Raw genomic sequence first — 26994 nt, forward strand, 5'->3', positions numbered from 1 at the left:
CTGAATCATTTTCAACTCTTGTTCAATATAATACTTCAAATCTTAGCCAGAGCAAGCAAGAAGGAAAAATAATAAATTAGATAAAAATAGGAGAAGTTAAGTGATCCCTATGAGCTCATGACATGATCCCATACTCTAAAGACCCTAAAGATTTCATAACAAAACTCTTAGCTATAATAATCATTTCAAGAAGTATAAAATCAACTCAGAAAAATCAATAGTCTTCCTATGTACCAGTAATGAACTTGACAAGAATGAAATGGTGAGGGGAGGTTCCTGATTCAAAGATTTACAAAATCCTTGAGAAGATTCCCTGGAATAAATATAAATAAACATGGAGGTAAAATATTTCTACAATGAAAATTTTAAAATGCAAAGAGCCAGGTTTGATGGCATAAGCCTTTGATCCCAGCATGTAGGGGGCAGAGGCAAACCCCTCTGAGTTCAAAGCCAGCCTGGTCTATACAGTAAGTTTCAGGACAGTCGGGGCTATATTGAGAAAATCTGTCTCAAAAAAACATCAAAATAAATAAATGTAAGATTCAGAATTATTAAACAAACAAACAAAGCTATGAAGAAAGAATTGAGGAGAGACTGGAGTGTGGAAAGATTTCCTGTGCTCTAATGGCTACATTACAAAAAATGACCTATCCATTTAATTCAATATTCGTTAAGTTTCCAATGATACTCCTCACAGAACTAGAATGAAGATCTCAAAATCCATATGAATCACAAAAGACACCAAGTAGCAAGAGTAGATGGAGAATGTTGGAAGTATCACAATACCAGCCTCAAATTACACCACAGAGCTACCGTAACACCACCAGCATAAAGGCAGACAGACACATGAACCATCGAAACAGGACTGAGGAAAAACCCAGGCATCTGCTGCTTTTTATTTTTTGTTTGCTTGTTTTGTTGTTGTTGTTGTTGTTGTTGTTTTTAATTAAAACACTCAATTGGAGGAAAGACAGCCACCGCAGCAATAGTTGAAAGACTAAACTCGATCCCTTTCTCAGCTCATACAAAAGTACGCTCAAAGTTGGTCAAGGACCTTGAGACCTTAAGCCCCGGCGTTGCCAGAGGGAAACAGGAAGAATACCCTAAGGTGCAGGCATAAGCAAGGACCTTCTGAAAAGGGCTCTCCTGCCTCAGGAAATAACTCTAAGAACCGACAAGTAGAATTACACGTAACTTAGAAGCATCTGCAGAGCAAAGGAAGAGACAGCCTAAGGAGTGGGAAGAAGTCTCTGCGGACTCATCATCTAACTGAGGACTAACATGTAGACTCTGGAAAGAACTTGAAAAACTAAATATGAAAAGCACCCATTAATAATGGGCCAGTGAACTGAACAGACGGTTCTCACAGGAGGAGATACGAGTGTCAGTAAATACTTCGGAGATAAAAGTTCAACATCTTTCTATGTCACGAGAGTGGGGCTATTTGAGTAGAGAAGAACTGAGTGGGACATGGGAAGATACAAACTAGGTATGCACAGGAGGCACCGCCATTCTCACAATATTAATTCTTCCTCTCCATGAGCATGGGAGGCCTTGTGGCTTCAGATTTTTTCTTCACCATTTTAACTTCTCATTGTGGGGGGTCTTTCACTTCCTTGATTACATTTATTTTTAGGCATATATAATGATAAACGTGTGAAAATGTCTTAGTGAAATCATTATTTTGTATGCAGGACTACAAATTAAAAATGCTAAAAGCATCAATGTTTTAAAAACCATTAATGGGTTTTTTGAACTTTCTTTTTCCTTTCCCACCATTCAAGCAAGAACATTCTGGTCTCAGAGTGGTAAACAAAGAAAGTAGGGTCTCCTTGTGATGGTGTTATGAATTTAAAGCTCTCCGGGGACTCAGACTAAACAAAGCACTTGGAGAGAGAGCTCCCAGCCAAATGAAAAAGTCCTCATGTTAATTGGGCCTCAATGACCTTGTGGAAGAACATCAGGGTGAGAGTCAGGAATGCATGCTTTTGTAAGCACCCTCAGGAATTTCTGTACGGGCTATGGTTAGAGAACCGGTGGCTACCTTTGTGGTTCCCAGCTGGCGCACAGCAGAATCATCCCAGAGTGTGGCATATTCTATGGCAACACTCCCCACCCCCATCCAGACAGCTGTGCATCTGGGGAAGGTAAAACCCAAGCAACAGGATTGTTTTGGGGTTTCCTTGCTTGTTTTAAGCTTCTGGGGGAATCACAATGATCAGTATATTGTATTCCTAGGAATAAACCTGACTGATGTCAACCTTATTCAGATCTCACCTCCACCCAGATTCCTCTCACTGATCTCTTGCTTCCTTATAGCCACTCTTTGGCCTTTATGTCACGAAGGTGGCTCTCCTTATATGCTCATGTTGAAATCTAGATTCTTCATGATTCTTGGTTCCTATCAAATAAGCCTGTTAAATTTCGTGTCATTAAAAATCCAGCGAGTACAGGAGAGACCGCCACTTCTGCTCACATTCCTGGCCCACGAGGAACCTGCCTAGTGCCCTCTGGATACAGGAATATAGGAGCTGTCAGTAGCAGGACCCTTCCGGTTTCTGCCTGTGCCGAGAGCCAAAGGCAGTCACCAGGAGCTCTGACACACCTGAGAGCAGAGGTAAGACCAACTATTCTGCTCCAAGTGACCTGCCTGGTGGCCTCAGGACACGCAAAGGCAGAAGTCATCTGGGACAGGACTCTTCCGGTTTCTGCCTGCACCCAGAGCCGAACCGGTCCCACAGCTCTCTATAGCCAAATCCTGTGTGGGAGATAACTGGACTCTCAGAAGTGGGGACAATCCTGAGAGCTCAGAGGAGACAGCCACTTCTGCTCACATTCCTGGCCCAAGAGAAACCTGCCTAGTGCCGGCTGAATACAGGAACTTAGGAGCAGTCCGTGGCAGGAAACTTCTGGTTTCTGCCTGTGCTTAGAGCCAAAAGCCAGTATCCTGGAGCTCTGACACACATGAGAGCAGAGGTAAGACCAACTATTCTGCTCTAAGCAATCCTCCTGGAGGCTTTAGGTCACACAAAACCCAGGAGCATATCTCTGTTCCTAGATATGCTGAAGGAAAACAGATCTATAGGAGAGCTGACACACAGGCTTACAGGAGGGTCAAACCACTGTCAGAGACAGCAAGACAAGCTAACACCACAGACAACCTGATGGCGAGAGGCAAGTGCAGGAACCTAAGCAACAGAAACCAAGACTACTTGGCATCGTCAGAGCCCAGTTCTCCCACCAAAGCCAATATTGGATATCCAAACACACTGGAAAAACAAGATTTGGATTTAAAAATCACATCTCATAATGATGATAGAGGACTTTAAGAAGGACATAAATAACTCCCTTAAACAAATGCAGGACAACACAGGTAAACAAGTAGAAGCTCTTAAAGAGAACCACAAAAATCCCTTAAAGAGTTACAGGAGAACATAACCAAACAGGTGAAAGAATTGAACAAACCCATCCAAGATTTAAAAATGGAAATAGAAACAATAAAGAAAGCACAGAGGGAGACAACCCTGGAGATAGAAAACCTAGGAAAGAGATCAGGAGTCATAGATGTGAGCATCACCAACAGAATACAAGAGATAGAAGAGAGACTCTCAGGGACAGAAAATACCATAGAAAACATCAACACAACTGTCAAAGATAATGTAAAGTGCAAAAAGCTCCTAGCCCAAAAACATCTAGGAAATTCAGGACAGAATGAGAAGACCAAATCTAAGGATAATAGGTATAGAAGAAAGCGAAGACTCAAAAATTAAAGTGCCAATAAATATCTTCAACAAAATTATAGAAGAAAACTTCCCCAACCTAAAGAAATAGATGCCCATAAACATACAAGAAGCCTACAGAACTCCAAATAGATTGGATCAGAAAAGAAATTCCTCCCATCACATAATAGTCAAAACACCAAATGCACAAAACAAAGAAAGAATATTAAAAGCAGTAAGGGGGAAAGGTCAAGTAACATATAAAAGCAGACCTATTGGAATTACACCAGACTTCTCACCAGAGACTATGAAGGCCAGAAGATCCTGGGCAGATGTCATACAGACCCTAGAGAACACAAATGCCAGCCCAGGCTACTATATCCAGCAAAACTCTCAACTAACATAAATGGAGAACCAAGATATTCTATGACAAAACCATATTTACACGATATCTTTCTACAAATCCAGCCCAACAAAGGATAATAAATGGAAAACTCCAACATAAGGAAGGAAACTACACCCTAAAAAAAAAGCAAGAAAGTAATCTCCTTGCAACAAAACCAAAAGAAGAGAGAAACACAAACATAATTCCACGTCTAACAACAAAAATAACAGGAAACAACAATAACAATTCCTTTATATCTCTTAACATCAATGGACCCAATTCCCCTCCAAAAAAGACATAGACTAACAGACTGGATACATAAAGAGAACCCAGCATTTTACTGTATGCAGAAAACACACCTCAGTGACAAAGACAAACACTATCTCAACAATAAAAGAACTTCTGGGGGAATCACCATACCTGACCTCAAACTTTATTACAGAGCAATAGTGATTAAAAAAAAAAACAAAAACAAAAACAAAAAAACGGTATGGTATTGGTATAGACACAGGCAGATAGATCAATGGAATAGAATTGAAGACCCAGAAATGAACCCACATAACTATAGTCACTTGATTCTTGACAAAGGAGTTAAAACCATCCAATGGAAAAAAGATAGCATTTTCAACATATGGTACTGGTTCAACTGGAGGTCAGCATGTAGAAGAATGCAAATTGATCCATTCTTATTGCCCTGTACAAACTTTAAGTCCAAGTAGATCAAGGATCTCCACATCAAACCAGATACACTCAAACTAATAGAATTGACAAATGGGACCTCATAAAACTGCAAAGCTTCTGTAAGGCAAAGGACACTGTTGTTAGGACAAAATGGCAACCAACAAATTGGGAAAAGATCTTTACCAATCCTACATCTGATAGAGGGCTAATATCCAAAATATATAAAGAACTCAAGAAGTTAGACTCCAGAGAGCCAAATAACCCTATTAAAAAATAGGGTACAGAGCTAAACTAAGAATTCTCAGCTGAGGAATTTCGAATGGCTGAGAAGTACCTAAAGAAATGCTCAATGTCCTTAGTCATCAGGGAAATGCAAATCAAAACAACCCTGAGATTCTATCTCACACTAGTCAGAATGGCTAAGATCAGAAACTCAAGGATACCACATGACTATAGTTTTGTGTTTAATATTAAGAGACTGAAACATTACATGAAAACTAAGAAGTGAATTTGATAAAATTTTAAATGACTGTGAGTTATTCTTCCAGAGCACCTAAGAGCATTTTAACAATATTAATACATATATAGAGCTATATTTCTTTTGAGAAAATGTATAGGATTACGTAAAGCCTTATAATACAGGAACCTAAAGGATATGGTCTTGTATTAAAGAAAGATAAGACTTGTCATGGTGGTGAAAGCCCACAAACCTAGCACTAGTGAGATCTGGGCAGGAGGATTGAGAGTTCGAGGCCAGCCTGAGCTACTTGAGAGCCTGTCTCTAAAGACATTCTATCTTTCCACTATTCAAGATAAATTTCTTCTTCAACACTTGGATTTCTTCAAAAGTCATATTTTGACATATTTGTTCAATTTTAGTCTAGCATTTCCCCCTTTCTTTTTTCTTCATTTCTTTGGAATGTAAGCCCCAAAAGGTCTATATTTAATAAATTATTTAAATGAACAGTCAAGTAATTTAACAACTCAAGTCTAATCGAATATTTTTCAATTGTTTAAAGTCCTAAGTGTAACAAGCTAAGTGCTTTGCCACACTGCTAAGCATCCTTTCAAGGAATCTGTTTGAGGCTAAGAGATTCAATCAGTTAATGAGCGGACGCCATTTGTTTATCTGACAGTTGACAAATACAGATCTTGTCACCACAGTTCTTTGAAACATGGAATTTCTATAATGATCTGTTTGTATTTTATGTGACGTTTGGACATGATAAGAAGTATACTTGTTTTATTTTGCTCTGTGTGTGTGTGTGTGTGTGTGTGTGTGTGTGTGTGTATGCACTTGACACTGCACATACACAAAGGCCAGAGGATGACTTGGAGTAGTTGGTTCTATCCTTCCACTATGTGAGCTCTGGGGAATCGAACTCTGGTCCTGGGACCTTGGAGCACGTATCTTTACCCACTGAACCATCTCTCTAAATTAATACAAGGACTGCATAATACCTGTTGCCTGAGATAGGGAGAAGAGCATTCCTTCTGCCTGGGAGACATATATATATATATATGGAGGAGCTGGTGAGTGGCGAGGTCCACTGTTGGTGTTCCCCATCTAGTTTTTCTCTGTAGTCTGTACTGAACCATTAGTAACAGGCTTGATTTCTTCAGAAAGAAGACTGAGGAACAGGAAGATAGGAAGTGATCGTCTCACAGAGCCACAACTGTCAGTCGGGAGATGGTATGTCACATGTACTGCAGCCTCCTTCTACTCGAAAACTCAGATCAAATGAACGTCTTTCAAACGTCTGTGGCCATTGCCCTAGTTTTTAGTTTTTTGCTGTTGAGCTTCATCTGTTTCTCCAAATACCCACGCATTCCAGTTCTTCTGGCCTTAAACTTTCCACTCTCCCCTTCAGCCTCTCGATTAGACAGAATGACAAACCTGTGGCACTAGGCCCAACTAGACCGGCTCTTAAGAAATTCTCCTGAGGGCTGGGGAAACAGCTCAGCAGTTAAAGCTTAAGAAGCTCAGAGCAGATCTCCCAAAGACCCAAGAAAATAATGGGTGGGCATGGTCGTCTACCTGTAACTCCAGTCTCAGTGTGCAGGCACAGATTCCCAGAGCAAGCTGGCTATTGAGACTAGCTGGATTGGAGAGTTCTAAGACTGGTTGAGAGACCCTAATGTAAAGAATTATATGGAAGAACAATTGAAGAAGATTCTCCACATCAACCTTGAGCCTCCATGTGCTTGTGTGCACACACAAACATGTATGTACACCTTATGTACATATCATGAGAAGAAGAAAAAAATGTATTTTCTTGGAGACACACACACACACACACACACACACACACACACGCCCTTCACTCACCAGACTTTGGATACCACAGGACAGTTAATTCCGATCTCTGGGCCTGCCAAGCATCCCACCATCCCAGTGAAGACCAGTCACACAGCAGACACAGTCCAATGAGCGTGAAAAGGAAACACACACAGATTCATGTTGCTGTCTGATTGGAACAGCATGTTCTCCCTTCCAGCCTTCTCTCCTCTCCTGTCGTGTCTTCTAAAATCAGCAGCAGAGATCTTGGTAAGCTGCTGAACATACCATACGATTTCATGCATCTCCCTGCCTTTGATTCCTCAGAGTTTTCATACCACCCACTTTGGAGGAGAGAGAACTCATAAAGCTCTACCAGATCTTAAAGTTCCGGGTCATGTTTAATCTTCCTCAAGGCAACTTTGGCAATCAGTTCCCACTGTCCTTTGTGCTTCTGCAGAATTAGCTGTAGGCCTGACGGAAAGACAGATAAAGATACAGTGCTATCTCTCGAAGGAATCAAGGTGGTTGTTGCCTCTTAGACTGATTTTTAAATGTTTCTTTTTAGTTTTTAAAGGTATCTTTTATTGGTATCAGCTTACTTAGGGATGGGGTGCGGGTGAGGTGGTAGGAGGGCATCTGTTTCCCTGGAGCTAGAGTCACAGGAGACCGCCTGACACGGGCACTGGAAACTAAACTCTAACTGCCCCGGACAGCAGCAAGCACTCTTACGTGCAGACCCACCTTTTCAGGTCCAAATGCTCTTAACTCTAAGCTCCAGTTTACAAGACTCCAAGCTGGAAATTATTGTAAATATCTAATGGGGGTTGGTATGTAAATTCCCATCAGAAGACCCCACACCATGATAGAAGCCTATAGCCCTGCATCAAAACCTTTTTGACATATATATGCTTTAAGTCAAAGTAGAACAGTTAAGGCATGCCTTCATCATTTTTTATTGGTTCCAAACATGCATTAGTTGAAATGACAAGATTAAAGAGGATCTATTTTGTGTCTTGCTGTTGCCTGTATCTGGGAAGACTGTTCAGAAGGTACAGGACACGATTTCTTAATGAATGGAATGCTACATATGTAAGGAGTTTCAACAATTCAGTTTTTTTTTTTCCTCAAACACTTACTCATTACAGCCACTAGGGGGCACCGCGGTTGAATTCCTTTGTCCTGACCATGCATGGGTGGTGCCTCCCTGTTAGATCCTTGATTAAAATATGAGAAGCACCCCTAAAATGTATTGGGGAACCTGTGACACCAAAACTGGAATTCTTGTGTTCTCCCCGTTGGTTTCGATTAAGTTGACAGATTCCAATTTCTCTAAACAATAAGAGGCTCAATCTTTTTAGGTTTACTCAAACCTCACTGATTTCTAGAAAGAAAAGAACGTGGGCAAAGTTGGACCCCCGGGTGAATGCTGTGAGTGGTCTGGAGGATTGTAAATGGGTACCACGTGGCTCAGAGTGATGAACACAGACTTGGGGAGAATGTTAGCATAGGAGCTGTGAAGAACGCCACCTACTGCTCAGCCTGCCCTTAGACGTTTGCTTTCTGGTTTACTTTTCTTTGCCATCTTCCCACGCAGAAGGGACACTAGTAAATAACTCTTCAGATGTAAAGAAAATCGAGTGTCTTCTAGAAGTAAATTAGGTGTGGAAGAAATGATTCATCCCACGCCTAAACTTCTCCAGCCCTGTCATAGAAAGGCGGTGGAATGGTTGAAGAAGCAGACCTTGCAGGTCTTCTCGGGTCCTTTGAGGGCTCTGTTCTATAGGCCTGTTTGTGTCCTCAGACAGGGAGACAGGGTACTGGAAAGCCAGTGACTGCTCCCAAAGGTGCCGGTCAACGTAGCTTCTCTCTGGCTTACTCATCCTTGACATGTGGATCTTTCCAGAGAGTGGCATCCCATAAAACCTAAAGGCCATAATCCTCTTCAGCTGGCATGGTTTCTTCCTCGGGGCCCACCCCACGGGCAGAAGGGCTGCTGTAGGGAAATGTCTGAGATAAACGGTGAGGCTTTCTGCCCTCTCGTTGCCCATCCTCTCAGTCTGGCCCCGCAGACTTGACTTTTTGATGATATGTAGCAGTTAAGTCCTCCTCTGGTCAGTTTGTGATGTTGTGGGTCAGAAAGGACAGTGACCACCATGTCATGCGCATAGGGCAGTTAATTGATGAGCTTAAGGTTTTCCTTTTTCTTGCTGTAGTGATGCTGGGGGGGGGGTCACACTTTGCACTAACAGGCGACGTTGGGATCCTCCTCGCTTGGAATATAATCTGGTGAAGCCCCAAATACCTCGATGACCTTATATACCAAATGAAGAGAAAGAACGGACTGCCTGAAGCCAGACTACGATGGCAGCACATGAGGAATAAGGCAGGGTTCACTGAGGTGCGGAGTAAGCATCCTAAAGGTTTAAGTGAAGTCTGGGCTCTGGTGCTGAGGTCCACATCAGCAAGCCTGATGGCCTCAAATGCGCTCGCCTTTAACTCAGTACCCGCTAGGGTCCCAGAGACTCTTGCGGGGTGTGAAATGTGGTGGGAGGTGACGAGTGCTCCAGCGGCCGAGGGCAGAACTGAGTGTCAGGCTTGTCCTGGACCTGAGCTGGCGGAGCGCCGGCGGGGAACCCCGCCCAGGCGGCTGCCGGGTCCCCGGGGCTGGGCGCTGCTGGCGGAGCCGACGGGGCGGAGAGGAGTGCGACGGGAGGAGGAGTAGGAGAAGGGGGCCGGTCAAGGGAAGTGCGACGTGTCTGAGGAGCCTTTTTATACCTCCTTCCCTGGAGCCGGGCAGCCACCGCCGCCATCCACGTCTCTGCACCCTGGACCCGGGCTCCGTCCCAGCCGCAGCATGTCGGAGATCAAGAAGCAGAAGACGGTAGGCTGCCAGCCGCCCGCCCGGCCCTCCCCTCCCTCCTACCCTGCCGAGCCTCAGTGGGTCCCGCCCTCCCCGGGAGCCTCCCGCGCGGGACCCGGAGCCGAGAGGGAAGACACGGGTGTCCCGGGACGTGCAGGGACGTGGACGCTAAGTCTGCGTCCCCCTCTCTGGGCCACCCTCCGAGCGCCTCTCGCTGTGCGGTGCCACTGGGCACCTCTGATCCGTAGGAGTCCTGCCCTCCTGAGCCTTCTCGAGTTTGCGAAGTGGCTCCTAACCAGAACCAGGACAGGATAGGAAAGTCCCTTCTTCCTCCAGTCTTTCCACCACCCGCCCTGTCTTCCACAGGACCTCCGCGCACGCAGAGTGGGTGGTGGTCTGAGCTGACTCTGCTTCTGCCAGATCTGATCGCCGGCCACACGTCAGCGACAGACACCGGGGTTCTTCTAACCTTAGGACCTTTCTTGGAGTGGATTTTAATGATAGACTTTCATAGAACTGCAATTAGCTAGGAAATTGCATTTCCATACCGGTAGATTTTTAACCCTGTAGCCTGGTTCTCTCTCTGTTGACATGTGGTGGGGGGCAGAGTGGAGGGCGGGGGGGCGGGGTGAGGGAAAAGGCATCATTTGATAAGTGGAGAGTTTACAGACGCAATCCCCTTTTAATGGGGAAGATTAGGGTAATTAATGTATCTTTCCTCATAACAACCCTGGCTCTTAACAAAATTTATATTCTTAAAAATGTCCAACTATATTCCAAGAAAAGTGTGGGGGTGGGGGTGAGCAGTAATCATAGACTCTGAGTTAGGAGGAGCCTTACAGACAGCATTTGGGTCCCCTCAGATGTGGTCTACAAGCCATAATTAAAATCCCACCCAGCTAACCGGCTGCTGAACACTGGGCTCTAACCACCACACTGCGTTCCTCAAATGATTGTGGGGGGGTGAGTAAATGGGAAGTCCTCTCCAATGATTAAACATAGACTCGGCACATAGTAGGTGTTCTATAGATGGTTTTCATGCTACTCATTAGTGTACTTTGAAGCGTACCGTGCTGGTGAAGGGCAGAGAAGAAGCGGAAAAGGAGGGAGAGTGGAGGAGTCATGCGGGAACTGGAGGTGTGGCCATCGATCGGAAAATACAGGTCATCTGTGTCCTTGGTGGGGGCGTCATACTGGACCAGCGGGAGAGTCCAGGAGGAAAGTGGCATCACTCTGGGATGGGACAGCAGTTGGAATCTAGCTGCCGCCTCTGACAGGGCAATTTCAAAGTAGAGGGAGTCTCGGTGGTGTATGTTGTGATGAGTTTTATTGATTATCACATGGATTCCTGTTCCATATGATCAAACTCTGTTAGTGCTAGGTGGCGCTTCCTGCAGTGGCCCGCGGTTTTTGTTTTGTTTTGTTTTTTTAATGGCGGTGGCATGTTCGTCTCACCTCCTCATCTGCATCAAGAACTTCCAGTGCCTCAGAGGAACTTTGTGAAGTATCAGTCAGCAAGTGACCTCTCCTCATGCCTCCGGTTAGAAAGAATCTGTGAAGTACAGACAGGACTGAGGGCAGGGCCTTAAAGGTCCACCCTGGGAGGCTGCACCATCAGCAGTGAAGAATCTGATCACCAGAGTTTGGGTTTTATGCTTACTCACTTTGACATTTTTAACTTCTGTTTCTATTACTGTTGTTGCTGCTCCCCTCCTCCTCTTCCTCCTCCTCTCCTTTCTCCCTCCCCTCCCCCTCCCCCTTCCTTCTTTTTCTGAGACAGTGATTTCCTGATACCCTAAAGAGCTAACTGAAGCAGGACTTCCAAATATTTCCTTAGCCTAAAAATTATTTTCCAACAACCATCCCAAGTTCCCAAAAGGCCAAGGGCTTGCTGTTAGTCCTCTAACAGGCTGACTTTGAGTGCACACGAAATCTCTCAAACTGTGTTAACTCAAACTGGGTTTTGACACCTTACAGAACAGAACAAACCTCCCCATACACGTGACCTCTGAACTCATCAGTTACTTAAGAAGTGAGTCTTGCCCATCTCCGAAGGCAGCCTAGGTAAGGGCTTTCGTCACAGACTTGAAGAGACAGACCCTTATTTGTTAGCTAAGGGCTTTATGCTGCTTTCTGCCTGGTTAATTCACCTAGCAGCCACTGAGAAACTTCAGGTGTTTGCAGACTGGACCCCCTTCAGTGCTTGATGATGGTGAGTGTGAAACCCAGGCTGGAAGACGTGGGTTGATGACTAGGAAGGCTGTAACCAAGCAGCCCAAATAGTGCATTAGCAAATTGTTGTCAGCAACTCTTTTTTTTTCTCAAGGCTTCGCCTATTTACTGGGTGAATACAGCCTTTTACCATGCCATTCTAGAACCAGTAACTCATAAAGCCTAAATGACAGGGTGCACCAAAATGATTCATCAGCTCTAGGAGGAAAAAGAGCGGTCTTTTAATAAAGGGAGGTAGTGCACCCGTTCTGTGTTAGCCATGGAGACGGAAGAAACAGCTGTTGGTCACATCACTCTTCTACCCCTGACTTAACTCAGTCCTGGCTAATCTCCATCCCCATCCCCTGTATACACAGATACCTGGAGTAGGAAAGGCAGGCTGTCTGAGAGGCCAGCAAAGAAGGGAAGGCCAAGTCAAGGCCTCTTTTCCTGCACTGTTTGCTGGGTTAGCATTTTCCAGACCCACGGTTGATGTTCTGGTGTTGTGGAGACAGCCAAGTTAAAAACTATGACTGAGACATCACGACCTTTTTCTGAAGGATGAAATAAGTCAGTGTGGGGAGTGCATGGAAGGGGTCCTGAAACCCCAAAGTCGCCCTGTGGCTAGAGCAGTGGTCTTCGTTTTCATTAGTCTAAAAATTCTGCACAGTGGTGCTCCACTTTCTTGGAAGAAACTGCCTTTTAAACTCATCTGAAGACACTGCCTAAGTCAAGACGTGAATGAGTAGATGAGGCATCTCTAATGGCGGGGGAAAGCCAGCCCTTGCTAGAACTGTGCACTCGAATGCACAGGACTTCCCCTCTCATCCCCCACAACACCCTTCACCTTGGAACATAACTGAACCTCATCCAGGTGAGGAAAACTGTTGGCAGAGCACGGTTTAACTCCAGGTTGGCTGAACAGGTAAAACGAATTCTCATGCCCCTCTGCGCCTGCTTCAGGAAGTGTCTCTTGCTCATTGTCTTCTCGAGTGTAAAATGGGATGAGTGACTTAACCACTCTGAACATTTGAGACTCCCTCTTACTGCGTAGCCCAGGCTGGTCCAAAGCTCCCCATCTCCTTGCCTCCACTTCCTGAAGGCTGGGATGACAGGCTCATGCCACCTTCATGTTGACTCACCATTCTGTTGTGGTTTGGCATAAGTAAGGAGAAGGCAGTGGGTTCCTGGAGGTGGAGTGAATGACACTTGACAGAATGTTTAATAAGAGAAAACAAACACGGAATTGTGGAGGTGACAGTTTGAATAGTCACCGTGAGAACCTGAATAGACGATACGGGTTAATAATTACTACAAACACACTTCAGTAACTAAACGTTGTACTACTGATATTTCTGCTAGCACTGCGGTGAGCACAGGCAGTCCGTGTGAAACTAAATATTGGTCTTACGTTCACCCACCCTTCCTATCCCTTTGACTATTTCCAGATGTACCTTAAAAATCAATGTTTTCCAGTTCGTGCTATGATTCCCAGTAATAGGCCACCTGTTTGGGCCTTTCACAAAGTTAGGGGTGTTTACCCTTGAGGTAAGATCCTTGAGGAAGGGTTCTGTTGCATGGCTTTGTGGTTTTCTTCAGGAGTAATTGGGCTTAGCTCAGCCATAAGACCTTCGGGGAATAAGATTCCGAGAAAGGAACCAGTGATATCAACTTTAATCCTAAGAGACTTCTGTTCATTTCAAAATCTACCACTGGACGGTAATGGGTACTCATTAGACCTTGTGTTTGGACATCTTTGGAGAACTCACAAAAGAAAGGCAAATTCAGCTCCAATCTGATGGCGGGTCAACAGACTTGCTGCCTAGACGATTCCTTCCTGTGACACCGTAAGAGCGCATGCGTCACTGCCTGCCACAGAGGAAGCGCCCAAGACCTGTAGAATGAATGACTGAACTCGTAATTACAAAACTCACCAGTCCCTCCACTTAAGACGTGTGGTTTTATAGAATCCATAATTGACGCTTTTTTGTCCTTATATGTGTGTTTGCTTATTTTTGATCAAGGATTTCTCATTCCTGCCCCCTAAAAAAAAAAATATTTCCAGAGATACGCTGCAGCCGAGCGGCCCTTATCAGGAAGGACTCGCTTTGGGTCCTGGCTGCACTCCGTATCTGGGCTCATTAAGCCCAAACCTCACTCTTTTGGAAAATACCACCCAAGTGGTATGAATTTGAGTTTGAACCTAAGACCCTCCTAGTGGATACAGCGTTTAAAGCAGTTCTATCCACCCTAACACACCCTTCACACAACGCAGTTAGTGTACTCGGAGGGCTAGACAGTGGGCTTGCTCTGGTACACACTGGATACAACTCTACTGCTACAATCACTTCAAATATATTCCTGTCTGCACACATGCCCCATAAGGATAAAAGTGCCCCTGACACCTGCTCTCTGGGGTCCCACTTTGTTCCAGATTTCAGCCTTGTAGTTTTTTTCCCCTGTTTTAGGTGATTATCAGAGAAGTTAGTACTCATCACTGTAGGAGACCAGGCCCCTTGTCTCTTCTCAGTTCCTATCATCACTAACATGCCAAGTCCTACCTGTATCTGACCATGCCTTGTGTCAGTCTTAAAATGAACAAAAGATTTGTTGGGTTCTTATTTCTGTGGAGATGTGTTTTCCCGTGTGAATATACGCCACATGTATGTGCAGTCCAGAGAATGTCGGGGCCCCTGGAACTGGTGTGTTACAGGCAGTTGTGAGCTGCACAGTGTGTCAGGAACCAAACTCCTCTCTCTGTAAGAGCAGCAAGTGCTCTTAACCAGTGAGCCATGTCCCCAGCACCCCTGTGTCATTTTTAAAAGGGCATAATCCATGAACAAGAGAACTTGAGTCAGATGAGTCATCAGAAGTAGGAAATTAAATTCTCTTTTCCTCTACAAAGATGGGGTGGGGGTCGTTCACGTGACCTTTAGTGGCCTTAATTCTTAGAGCTGTGCTTTCTCTGCATACCCTCTGGTTCTCACCTGAGAGAGGTCCCTTCAGTTTCAACACCTCTCCTCCCTAGCCTGCAATGTTCTTGTGTTGTTCTGATGTAGCCCTGGGACTCTGGGGAAAGCAGGTAGAGCCAGGTACGATCTTTGACATTTCCACACGAGGCTCAAGAGTGCGGGTGGCAATCCCTGCTCCACTGTGGCCTTGCTGGGACTTTGAGGAGTCCTGGGAATGGCTGAGGTTCACCTAGGACTCTTCCCTTTGAGATCATGAACTCAACTCCCTCACCCCTCATCCCATAGCTCGATGAAGAGGACCCCAAGCACACTCCTTCCCTGGTTTACTCTGACCTCTAAGCTCTCCTTGCCTCCCTCCCAATAAAGTTTAAACAAAACCTTCCCAGAAGGCAGAATTGTTTGTCATAGGCCTAGGATCTGTGACAAATTGTTTCTTCTGTCATGTTCCTGCTTTGTAATAATTATTTTCCCCCAAGTAAGGATAAATAGGTACCCAACATAAAAGTTTTTTCTCTCTCTCTGCAAGAGCACAAGGTGTGTAACCAGGCCCTGGTGGTACCTGGTGTGAGAAGCATGCCCCTTTGGCTGTGACAGCTCTTCCTGTGTTTGTGAATTTTACTTGCTGAACAATAATCAGTATTGCGAAAGTGACTACAGTTTAAACATAGTAAACTCAATCTGTCTAGTACAAATATTAATGTTGGTAATAAAAAGATATAGCCTATGGTCTGCTATAAAATGTTCCTAAAGCAGCTATCTAAATGTTTTCTATAAAATGCTGCTTCATACATAACATACATTTCTATGCTGGATTAATATTAGCTTTAAATAATTGGTTAATATATCTGCTTTACATAGTTTATTATTAAAATTTCAATTTTGCCAGGCACGGTGATACACACTTTTAAACCCAGCACCCAGGCAGTTCTCTGTGAGTTCCAGCCTAGCCAGGGCTACTACACAGAGAAGCCCTGTCTCAAAGAAAAAAGGTTTTTGTCAACTAAGCAACTACATTAAGCACAATAACATGACAATTACTTTCTTTAACCTGGATCTTGTAGATTCTGTTTCAATTCTTTCCAAACTTACTGATTTTTAAACACCTATGAGAAAAATCAGAGATTTTTGTCCCCTCTGCCTCTTATGCCCTGCTTCAATCACGGTCAATGTATGGACAACTGATATACCCCTCCAGTTTCCAAAGCGACTGGCATCTTATGGTGCAAGTGATAGGGTCAGAGAGGCAGAAGATGATCTGTTAAGAGTGTGTACTGCCTTTCCAGAGGACCCAAGCTCAGTCCAGCACCCACATCAAGTGGCTCACTCCAGCTCCATGACACCCAGTGCTTTCCTCTGCTCTGTGGACAGCCATGCTCATGTGGCAAACACATAAAATCAAAATAACATTATTTTGAAACAGACATTGGTGATTTCCTTCATTTTCATATTGTACCTAGCATTTAAAACCCTGAACAGGTTTTTACATCCCTTGCTAACAATTCCTGGGTATGTGGCTCCCTTCTCACCTCCCAAGGCCTTTCTTTATGCTGTCCCTCTGAAGTTCCGGTTAAGATTCTCGTTGATATATTTGTCTGTCGACTATGCAAATGTGTATTGAATGAAAGCCAGGATCTCCTTTTGCCACAGTTGAATCCACTGAATCCCTATCTTCCTTATTTATAGAGTTCAGTCCATTCAAACAGTCTAAGTCTATTTTAAACACAGCATTTGCTTTTTTTCTAAATGATGTGCCTGCACCCGCCCCACCCACAACCTTTATGCTCTTTAAGTCTTCTGTCCCATAAGCCTTGCCATGGCCTTGTACCAAAAGCAATAAAATCTCCAAGTGGCTTTCCTTATTTATTTAATCCTTTCTTCTACCAAGTTAACTCTTACGAGTGTGATATTGAGGATTGAATCCAGTACTCCGTGCGGGGCAAGGAAACAGAAACTCTGCTACTAAGCGATATCACTGTCTCTCACTGTCTTTTCTCACTTTTTGAGCAAGAGTCTTAATAATGTTAGGCTGTCTTTCTAAAAAAAACTTAGATTATCTATACTTTAAAAGTGTGTGTGTGTGTGTGTGTGTGTGTGTGTGTGTGTTTCAAAGAATAGTAACATTGCAGAAAACTAAGAGTCTATCTCTCTAATGCCTTGTACTACAGCTGAGTCATTGTACAGACACTGAAAGTTTTGCTAGGCCCGGGAGCCATCCTCCTGGCTGACAACTTGGTAACACCACTGATTATGGAGCATATACCTTATCATATGTCCTTTGAAAATGGCCCTACCCTTTCCCTGCTACTTGGTCTTGACTTCTGGTCCCCAAGAAACGTTTTCCATAAATAAGATAAATATTCCCTCCTAGTAGCTTTATCAGTGAGTCACAGCACACTGTCTACTCTAGGTTAGCACTGTGTTCTAATAGTCTCCAGATAGAAATACAGACCAAGAGGCAGTATTTGAAAGATGTCGCTTGGCAATTCCAAAGTATTCTAGTCAGTTAAACCCTCTCAAGCAATTGAATGGCCTTTTTAAAAAAAAATCTAAAAAGAGATATTAGGACCGGTGGTAAAATTCCGTTGCTAGAGTGCTTGCCAAGCATTTGGAAGCCCAGGGTTAGACGCCAATGGGTGCTGCATAAACCGGACTTGGTGTTTAGAAGCTAGCAATCGCAGCATTTAGGAGCTGGGGGCAGGAAAGTTCAAGCTCAATTCACAGCTACCAGGTGACGTCAGCCTGGGATACATGGACCCTGTCAGGGAGGGAAGGAGGGGGCAAGGGCAGAGGGTGCGAGAGAATTGTCCCATGGGCAGCACAGATCAGATCATACTAGGCAAAAGACGGACCCCGTTCAGTTACACGCTAAACCCCGAGTTCCCTGTTATCTGCAAATCCATCCGTTGGTGGTGTTTCTCAAGATCATGAAGCACCAGGAAGTCGATGACAGCGGTCACAAGGCTGCTGGGTAAATCTGCTTAGCTCACCGAGTCCCCAAAGAACATTTTCCCCCTCGTTTACAGCACTAATTACAGCTCTCAGTCCATTGGGTCCCTATTACCACAGTGTTTTGAGCAGTGACTAAAAAATAAGGGAAAAAAAAATCACATTCACCCCTTGACAAATAAAACCCAGATAGTCAAACACAGTTACGTGAAATCTGCCTGTTTTGTTATAAAATTCTCCTGTGCTGTGATTTTTTTTTAACCAGTGTTTGTCAAGTACTTATTTGCCTGGTACCCATACTGGGTCATCCTACACATGAGCTCATTTAGTCCTTCCCAGGTCACCAGCAAATGTGTGAACAGTCTGCTGGGAGCTTACTCAGCTAAAGTGAGTCTTTAGAGAGGCGCTCACAGGAGCAGCTGAACGCTTGGTAGCTCTCCATAATTAAGATGTTGATTTCACAGAGGGAGCCAGGCTTATCGCCAAGTGGCAAACCCAGTTGGCTCAGGTAACTAACGATATATTACGACCTCATTTGTACAATATTTTGGCAGCCGTCTATCAGTAATATCTCAAGACAATAATAATGGATTCAAATTAGAGGCATTCCTCAGCATTTAAAAAAAAAGTAAATGGCACAAGCAAGTGGTTATATTCTGTTCCCACTGTCAGACACATCCTCTCTCAGGATGATAGAAGTGAATACATTTCCCTCATGTGGGCAGTAGTTTTTATACCTTAGCCTTGCTACCTTGCCAGTGTTCAGTGAATACACAGACTGGTTTGTTTCCATGGAAGCTGGCAATATGTGAACCAAGTTGTAAGCATAATTTGTAGAAACTAGAAACTACACCACCAGTAGATTTTATTTATTTATTTATTTATTTATTTATTTATTTATTTATTTATTTATTTATTTATTTTGCAAAGTAAGAATTTGACCCAACTAGAACGTGAGGCTTAAGTGTGTGGGCCACCAGATCTCTTTCCCTTTCATTGCAAGTCAATGAAGAGTGAGTAGAGCCATGGCTTATTAAAGGCCTCTCATGTCATGTTTGGAAGAAATATGGGGGCGGGGGGATCATTTTCTTCTAGCATAGCACAGGGAAGTCGAAGTGGTTTGTCAATCCCAGGTCAGCATTGCAAGGCTGCGTGCTAAGAAGGTCTGGGTTCCTGTTCCTAGAAGTCTGCTGTGGAAGAGCATGGAGTCCATGCTTGTTGTGCAGGACAACAATGGCTGGATCTATTCATGGAGTAAAAGCGGAGTTTTCACTTGGGAAGATCTGCTCTATTTAAACTAAAAGGAGAGTGATCATAAACAGTGACTTTCTCTTCCCATGACTTCACAATGGAAATGTGGCTACACACACACACACACACACACACACACACGCACGCACACACACACACACACATACTCACAGATATACACATACACACACATACACATGCACACACACAGACACACATGTACACAGACATACAGATATACACAGACATACAGATATACACAGACATACACACACACACAGACACACATGCACACACACATACACACACAGACATACTCACAGACCTACACAGACATACACACAGACATACACACACATACACACACATGCACACACACATACATACACACAGACATACACAAACATACACACACATACATACACACATACATACACACACATGCACATACACACACATACACTCACAGACACACATGCACACACACATACACACACAGACATACTCACAGACATACACAGACACACACACTCATAGACACACACATAAGCACACACCTGTCTTCTTTCATACTTTCCTCAGTGTTGAAATAAAGTGTTATAAACATCCCTTGTGTAATTAATTCTCCCAAGAACATAAACTCCCTGGGGATTCAGAAGGGTACACTGTAAATCTGACAGGGTTCGGTAAATAGAAAAAGCACTTTTCTAGAAAGTGCCCAAGCACTCTGAGGAGGAGTTGGCATTCTCGGACTCATTTGCTCCATTTTCAGCCAGCCTCCCCACCTCCCGGTTAATAGGGTAGATATAAAAGACACTATAACTGTGAGAAAGGAGACTATTTGGCTGTTTAAACACATGTTTTAATTTTATCTCTGTAGGTGCAGATTAACGAAGTGAAGACATTTAAAGGATGGGGTCGCACTGGAAATTATTTTCCTTGAGGGCTATTTAGAGAGTTGTATAAACTTTAGAAGATGTGGATTTGAGCAAATGCCATTAATAGGCAATAGTACCAGCATGGATAAGGCCTGTGGCTAGGGTTAGTAACAGTAGTCTTTGGACTCAAACCCAACATTTCACCTCAATAGCACAAGGCCTTATTGTTCCAGTGAATGAATGAGCGTACTCAGGAGAGAGTGTCCCTAGAAATAACGACTGCAACTTACATGTAACTCTAGACTTTGACTTGTTCATTATGTAAGTGCTTCACAGTTGTGCATTCACGGGTTACGAGATCCCAAAGGCCAGCAAGCTCTGAGCCTGTTCTGGGATGTGCTAGAGGTTACACTGGCATTCCCCTGGCTCAGCAAAGAATTTTAATCTTGTGTGGTTCAAGGAGCCTATGTCATATACACAGCCTGACGCTCAGACCCAATTGAAAAACAAAACAAACCAAAAAAACCTTAAGAAAATACACAGAGGTAACAGCACAGCCTACAGTGGTACAGCAGCAGGGTGAGTGTTGGGGGCCACAAGGATCCCTATTGAGCTCTGTGTGGAGGGAGTCACACATTTCAGGAACCTCAATTTGATGTGTACACTGTAGGTGACAGTGTAACTGTTACCTTGAATTAGAGCAGGGTTCCTCTGGTGTATGTGATCCTTCATTTCCACACTTGCTAAGACTTTATGCAATTTACTAATTGTCCCAGCAACAGTTCACTGTAAGCATCTCCGGACCTAGATGAAGACACTGAAATATAAAAAGTTGTCACCCAATAGATCGTGGAAGAAGCCAAGCCTTCACTTCCTCTCAGAGCAGAGAGAAGCTGTAGCTATCTGAACAATATTCAGAAGGAAGGACTCTAAGTTCATTGTGAACTGGACCATGAAATGGCCTCATTTTCTCTTAGAAGGCCTAGTGTTACAATCTGTTATAAACACGTGAATCGGTTCCCCCAGTTATGCATGTTTTTATGCAGATCAAATGCAGTCCCTCACTTCTCTTGGAAACCTAGGTATTGTTTCTCTGTCTTTAGAAGAGAAGATTTAAGGGAAAGTTTTAAAGGGGGTGGGGACTTCCTACACAATTCATGGTGTATGAAACATGTAAGAAAGTCAAATTTCAGAGTCCGTAAATAAACCTCACCAGAGCCCAGGGTGCTTACTTCACAATCACCAACCACAGCTACCACGCCCCACAGTTTGCCAAAATTCCTGCCAAGCTTGGATGTGAGCTTTTGGAGACCTCAAACATTTTGCCACCTCCTGCTGTGGGCTGTTAGGGTGTCCATCTTCAGTTTGGAGGAAGAGGTCTACCGGGCCATTAGCGCTCAGCTGGAGGCATCTGCATTTGGAGAGTTGAGAGCTGAACCGGGCATCACCATGGCACTGAATGGCTTGCTATTTTGCCATTGCTTGGGGTTTTTTGTTTGTTTGTTTGTTTGTTTTAATTATATATATATATATATATACATACATATATATCTTTAAATTGTTTTTGTGAAACATTTTCCTATTTCTTTTTCTTTTTTTCTTTTTTCTTTTTTTCTTTTTTGGGAGCTGAGGACCGAACCCAGGGCCTTGCGCTTGCTAGGCAAGCGCTCTACCACTGAGCTAAATCCCCAACCCCCTATTTCTTACTAGTATTGCTACGCTTCATTATTTGCAATATTCTCTTTGTAAAGATCTGTGGTATTCTGTCTTTAATTTGTGGGAGGCGTGCAGTGCTTTGCCATGCGTGGAGGCCAGAAGACAGCTTGTGGGAGTTAGTTCATGCCTTCCCCCATGTGTATCCAGGGACTTGAACTCGTGTCCTTAGGCTTGGTAGCAGACACCTTTGCCAACTGAGCCATTTTGCAAACACACTTCATGAAGTCAGTCTTTCTGTAAAGATCCATAAAGATCCATAGGAGGAATTTCTATCTTAATGCAGAGGCTAATATTTTCCTAAATTCTCTGAGTATTCAGGTTTTCGATTCTAGATGCATGGCCAACGGCTGCCCAGAACTGAAGATGTGGACTACCTCTTTTTTGTGTGTTTGTGATCGTTAGTATTCCATTTTATGTCTCTGGCTTACTTTCTCTAAGCTTCTCCCTTCCGATTCATGAGCTTTCACCATGCATTTTAAAGGAACTATGCAGAACACTAAATGTGCAAAAATGAATTATAAACACATTTGTATTTTAATTCAAATAATACATGTATTTGAATCTTTGAGGCAGAGCTTTGCAGAGGCTTTCGTTGCTGTCCTGTGTCTAAGAGCTCTTTGCTTTCTGTGTTCTCTTTGAGCCTGGCCCAGGCCTGTATTCATCTGCAGGACCAGAGCCCAGTAGGTAAAGTTACTGAGTACTGAGGGTTTTCTGGCTGAGTCTCCCACCTTCTCCCAGGCCTTTCAAGAGGGCTCATGACACAGGTCAGAGGTTCCTCGATTAACTCCAGAAAGTTCAAAGTTGCAAACGTAAAAGGGGACAACAGATTTTATACCTATAATTGAAATTTAGCCCATTATAATCAGAGACAGCAAACTATAGCAGTGTTACTAGTATTTATAACCATGTTGCCAACAGAAACCCATGGGTGTTTTCACATCATATATAGGGTTACAGATAATAACAGAGTATCTGAGCTCTTTATCACCACAAAGTAAAGATTGTTGCTAAGCTCTCTATAAGCAGTTAGATCTTGTCAATAATGTTGATAGGTAAGTATATTTATTACCCAGCTGTAACTTAAATGCTTTGACATTGTAACTCAGTCTTTGTTGCAATCCTGTGTGTTTTATGCACTTAGAAACATTTTTTCCTGGGCTGGAGAGATGGCTCAGCTGTTAATGGCTAGGCTCACAACCAAAAATATTTTTTCCGTAAGAAGGGGTCCTAGGCTGACAAAGTTTTATTTATTTATCCATTTATTTTTGGCTTTGTATTTTATTCAGGCAGGGCCTTATTTCATCTTCCAGGCTAGCTTCAAGCTAATGAGATTCTCCTGCCTTGGTACCCTTCCCTTGCAAACGCTACATTACAGACATAGGCCACCACTCCCAATTCCCAAAGAGATTTCTGATTCAAAAATGAATGCAAACAGGTAAGCACACACATACTTTATACATAGTTTCAGGGGTTCACAGAGCTCCCTGTTGAGGCCAGTCTCTGGGAACTGCATTTTAACACTTGCTCGACTTACTACGTCATGGTGGTAGGTCGTATGAAGTAGAGTTTTGTTTACTTTTTTAAAAATTATTTTACATGTGTAGATGTATTGCCTGCAGATACTCCTGTGTGCCACATGCATGAGGTTCCTGCGGTGGCCAGAAGAGGGCGTTGGAGGCCCTGGAACTGGTGTTAAAAGTGGTTTGAGCACCATGTGCGCGCTGGAAATCAAAATTGGGTACCCTGGAAGAGAAGCCAGTGCTCTTAACCACTGAGCCATCTCTCCAGGCCCTCGTTTACTTTTTTAAGCCCCCATTCACATGATTCCCTTACAGGAACTGACTTACTCCGCCCTCAGAGTCGCTGCTGGTGGTGGTACTCACTGAGGACTACCCCTTTAGTACAATAACGCCCTTGGCCTGTATCTTGTGATGCTCAGTATTTTCCCATCACTTCACAACTGAATTATAATTTTATATTAAAAGTCTCTCTGTTTTGGATTTCCCAATACGCTATGCATCTATTTCTTCCCTCTGCCATTGGTAAGAGTTACAAATGCTAGCACACGCATGCTAGCACGGATCGGTCACCTGAGACCATTCATGTCATTCTGCGCCCGTACTCATGCAGTCAAGTCTATTTATTACTCGTGTACGAAGAAGCTGAGGTTTATCTGGGAACATAATAGCACACTGTTGTGTGTTATTGTCTTGAGGTCAGAAAGTGCATCTACCTGATGGGTTTTTGCACTTTCTTCTATCTGTTCATTGTACTGGCTGTCAGATTGAGTCTTTTACTTTGTTGAGACCCGGCTGAGAGCAAAGAGATTGGTTCCTGTGTTTCTCAATCCTACCAAGCCTGGATCCCATTCCAGGAGCATCTGACAGAACTGGTCTGTGTTGGGACAATTCGACAGTCTTTAAAAGCTGATAAGGAAGTTCCTCAGTCTGGCCTGGCTTTGTTTCTCTTAGAGAAAGGAAGCTCTGGAGTACACCAGGGCCTGGCTAGGTGGTAGCTTTCTGTGCTATGGAATGCCTTCTCATTCCCTTCCCAGATCTCTCGGGTCGCTCACCACATTCCTCACGGAAGATGTAAAACTAAACACCCAGCTAGATCATTCCCTGGTTGCCTCTTCTTGTGCTGCCTTACGGTGACCAGAGGCGTCCTTTCTGCATCGGCTGTCCTTGAATCTTTCTCTGTAAATTTTCTCTATTCTGCTGTGACAGTTAGAAGTGACTTAAGTGAGTAACTGGGACCATTTATTTTTTTTTTTTCTTTTAAAGATTTATTCATTTATTATATATAAGTACACTGTAGCTGTCTTCAGATACACCAGAAGAGGGCACCAGATCTCTTTACAGATGGTTGTGAGCCACCATGTGGTTGCTGGGAATTGAACTCATGACCTCTGGAAGAGCAGTCAGGTGCTCTTAACCGCTGAGCCATCTCTCCAGCCCACTGGGACCATTTATAATGGAACATGGAGGATCTCACTATCAACCGGTCAGTGTTAGGATGGGAATAAATCTAGAAGAATTCTCATAGCACATCTGGCAGGTTGAAATGAGAAAGATCCCACAGAAAGGCGCTTCTGGAGGCAAGCTTGTCTCCCCTCTGTGAGATAGTTTAGTACTGGCATTTCCAAGGGGGGAAATGTGTAAGCACCTCAAGGGCAGAAATATTACTCACTTATGCCTGGTACCTCTCATCTAAAATTACTTACAGTGGATAAAATTAACGTATAATCCTTGGACCTTCTCATCCAAATTAATAGGTATCTGGCATTACTTTAACTGATCATGGTTGTTAACTTTGTCTTCTGAGGTGTAAAAATTAATGTTACCTTATATGGCTGGGATCTTCGAAAAGATTATTGACTCTCAGTGCACGAATAAAAACAAAAGGCAGGTATTTAGCGTAGGTATTTAGGCTTACTCAGATTAGATAATTCAAGTTTGTAACAGTTTTTGTTTAAAAACGTTTGTGTGTGTGTGTCTGTGTCTGTGTCTGTGTCTGTGTGTGTGTGTGTGTGTGTGTGTGTGTGTGTGTGTGTGTGTGTGTAGACACATTGCAGGCCAGAAGAGGTGCCACGCCTTGGAGCTGGAGTTACAGGTTGCACCCTGCCACCCAAGGCCAGAGCTAGGCATTGAGCTCAGGTCCTCTGGAAGAACAGCAAGCACCTTTTTTGCATTCTTGTTTTATTTATGTATCGATTTACTTTTACACTCCAAATTTTATTCCCCTCCCAGTCCACCCCCACCCCAGAGCACCATACCCCATAGTTCCTCCTTGTTCCCCCTCTCCCCATCTCCACAAGGATGCTCCCCCCACCAACCCCATTAGACCTCTAAACTCCCTGGGGCCCCCAGTCTCTTGAGGGTTAGGTGCATCTTCTCTGACTGAACCCAGACTCGGGAGTCCTCTGCTGTACATGTGTTGGGGGCCACATCTCAGCCACTGTATGCTGCCTGGTTGGTGATCCAGTGTCTAAGAGATCTCAGGGGTCCAGGTTAATTGAGACTGCTGGTCCTCCCTACAGGGTTGCCCTCCTCCTCAGCTCCCTCCAGCTTTTCCCTAATTCAGAGGGGTCAGCAGCTTCTGTTCGTTGGTTGGGTGCACACATCTGCATCTGACTCTTTCAGCTGCTTGTTGGGTCTTTTAGAGAACGGTCTTGATAGGTGCCTTTTTGTGAACACTGCATAGCTTCAAAAAAGGTTACAGGTCTTAGGGCCTCCCCTTGAGCTGGATCCCACTTCGAGTCTGTCACTGGCCCTTCTTTTCCTCAGGCTCTTCTCCATTTCTATCCCTGCATTTTTTTCAGAAGGTAAGAATTATGGGTCAGAGTTTTGACTGTGGGATAGCAACCCCATCCCTCACTTGATGCCCTGTCTTTCTTCTGGAGGTGGGTTCAATAAGTTCCCTCTCCCCACTGTAGGGCCTTTCATCTATGGTCAACCTCCCTTTGAGTCCTGAGAGTCTCTCACTCACCAGGTCTCTGGTACATTCTAGAGTGTCTTCCCAACCACCACCACCCCCCCCCCCAGGTCACCTGTTTCCATTCTTTCCGCTGGCCCTCAGGGCTTCTTCTAATGCTGTGCCAAGTCTCAAGCTCCTTATATCAGTTCCCAATGCTGAGTTTCCTCTCTCTATGATTATTTGCATGTTGGGGGGGCACCTTCCTTACCTTCTTCCTTTCCTATTATTTTGAAGTGAATTTAGTTACACTATTTTGAAAAACAAATACGTGTATGAAAGGTAAAATCTGTGCTTTCTCTTTTGTTTTCCTATGTAAGTCTCTGAATGTAAAATGAATGTCAGAATACTTTGGGGTCAGATGAGAGAGATGAAACAGCTGGGTACACAGGAGCGAGGGTAGACATAAAGAGAAGGCACTTCCTTGCCAAGTCCCTTTACAACCCTGTGTGGAAAGAAGCAGAACTGATAACTAAGTGAGTTGCCTCCCCGGGGAAGTTCTGTCTCCTCTCGGTCATCTACCTTGTTGTGAGCAATATAATTCCACATTTTTGCACAGTAGACGTTCTTTGTGGAGTTTTCTCCTGGAAGACTGAGCAGACAGCTCCATGTAGAGACACT

The 26994-nt window shown here is 43.9% G+C and overlaps 1 protein-coding gene across 2 annotated transcripts in view; it reads left to right on the forward strand.

Moving 5' to 3' along the window:
- Nucleotides 1-9769: 9769 nt before the first annotated feature.
- Papss2 (3'-phosphoadenosine 5'-phosphosulfate synthase 2) overlaps nt 9770-26994 on the forward strand; it is an 85018-nt gene continuing 67793 nt past the window's right edge. Inside the window, exon 1 of one of the 2 annotated variants that reach the window (XM_006231274.5) lies at nt 9770-9947. In XM_006231274.5, coding sequence (XP_006231336.1) covers nt 9921-9947 — 27 coding nt within the window. In that variant the 5' untranslated portion in view covers nt 9770-9920. 2 annotated transcript variants of the gene reach the window in all.

This window comes from Rattus norvegicus, chromosome 1 (assembly GCF_036323735.1).
Source record: "Rattus norvegicus strain BN/NHsdMcwi chromosome 1, GRCr8, whole genome shotgun sequence".
NCBI lineage: Eukaryota > Metazoa > Chordata > Mammalia > Rodentia > Muridae > Rattus > Rattus norvegicus.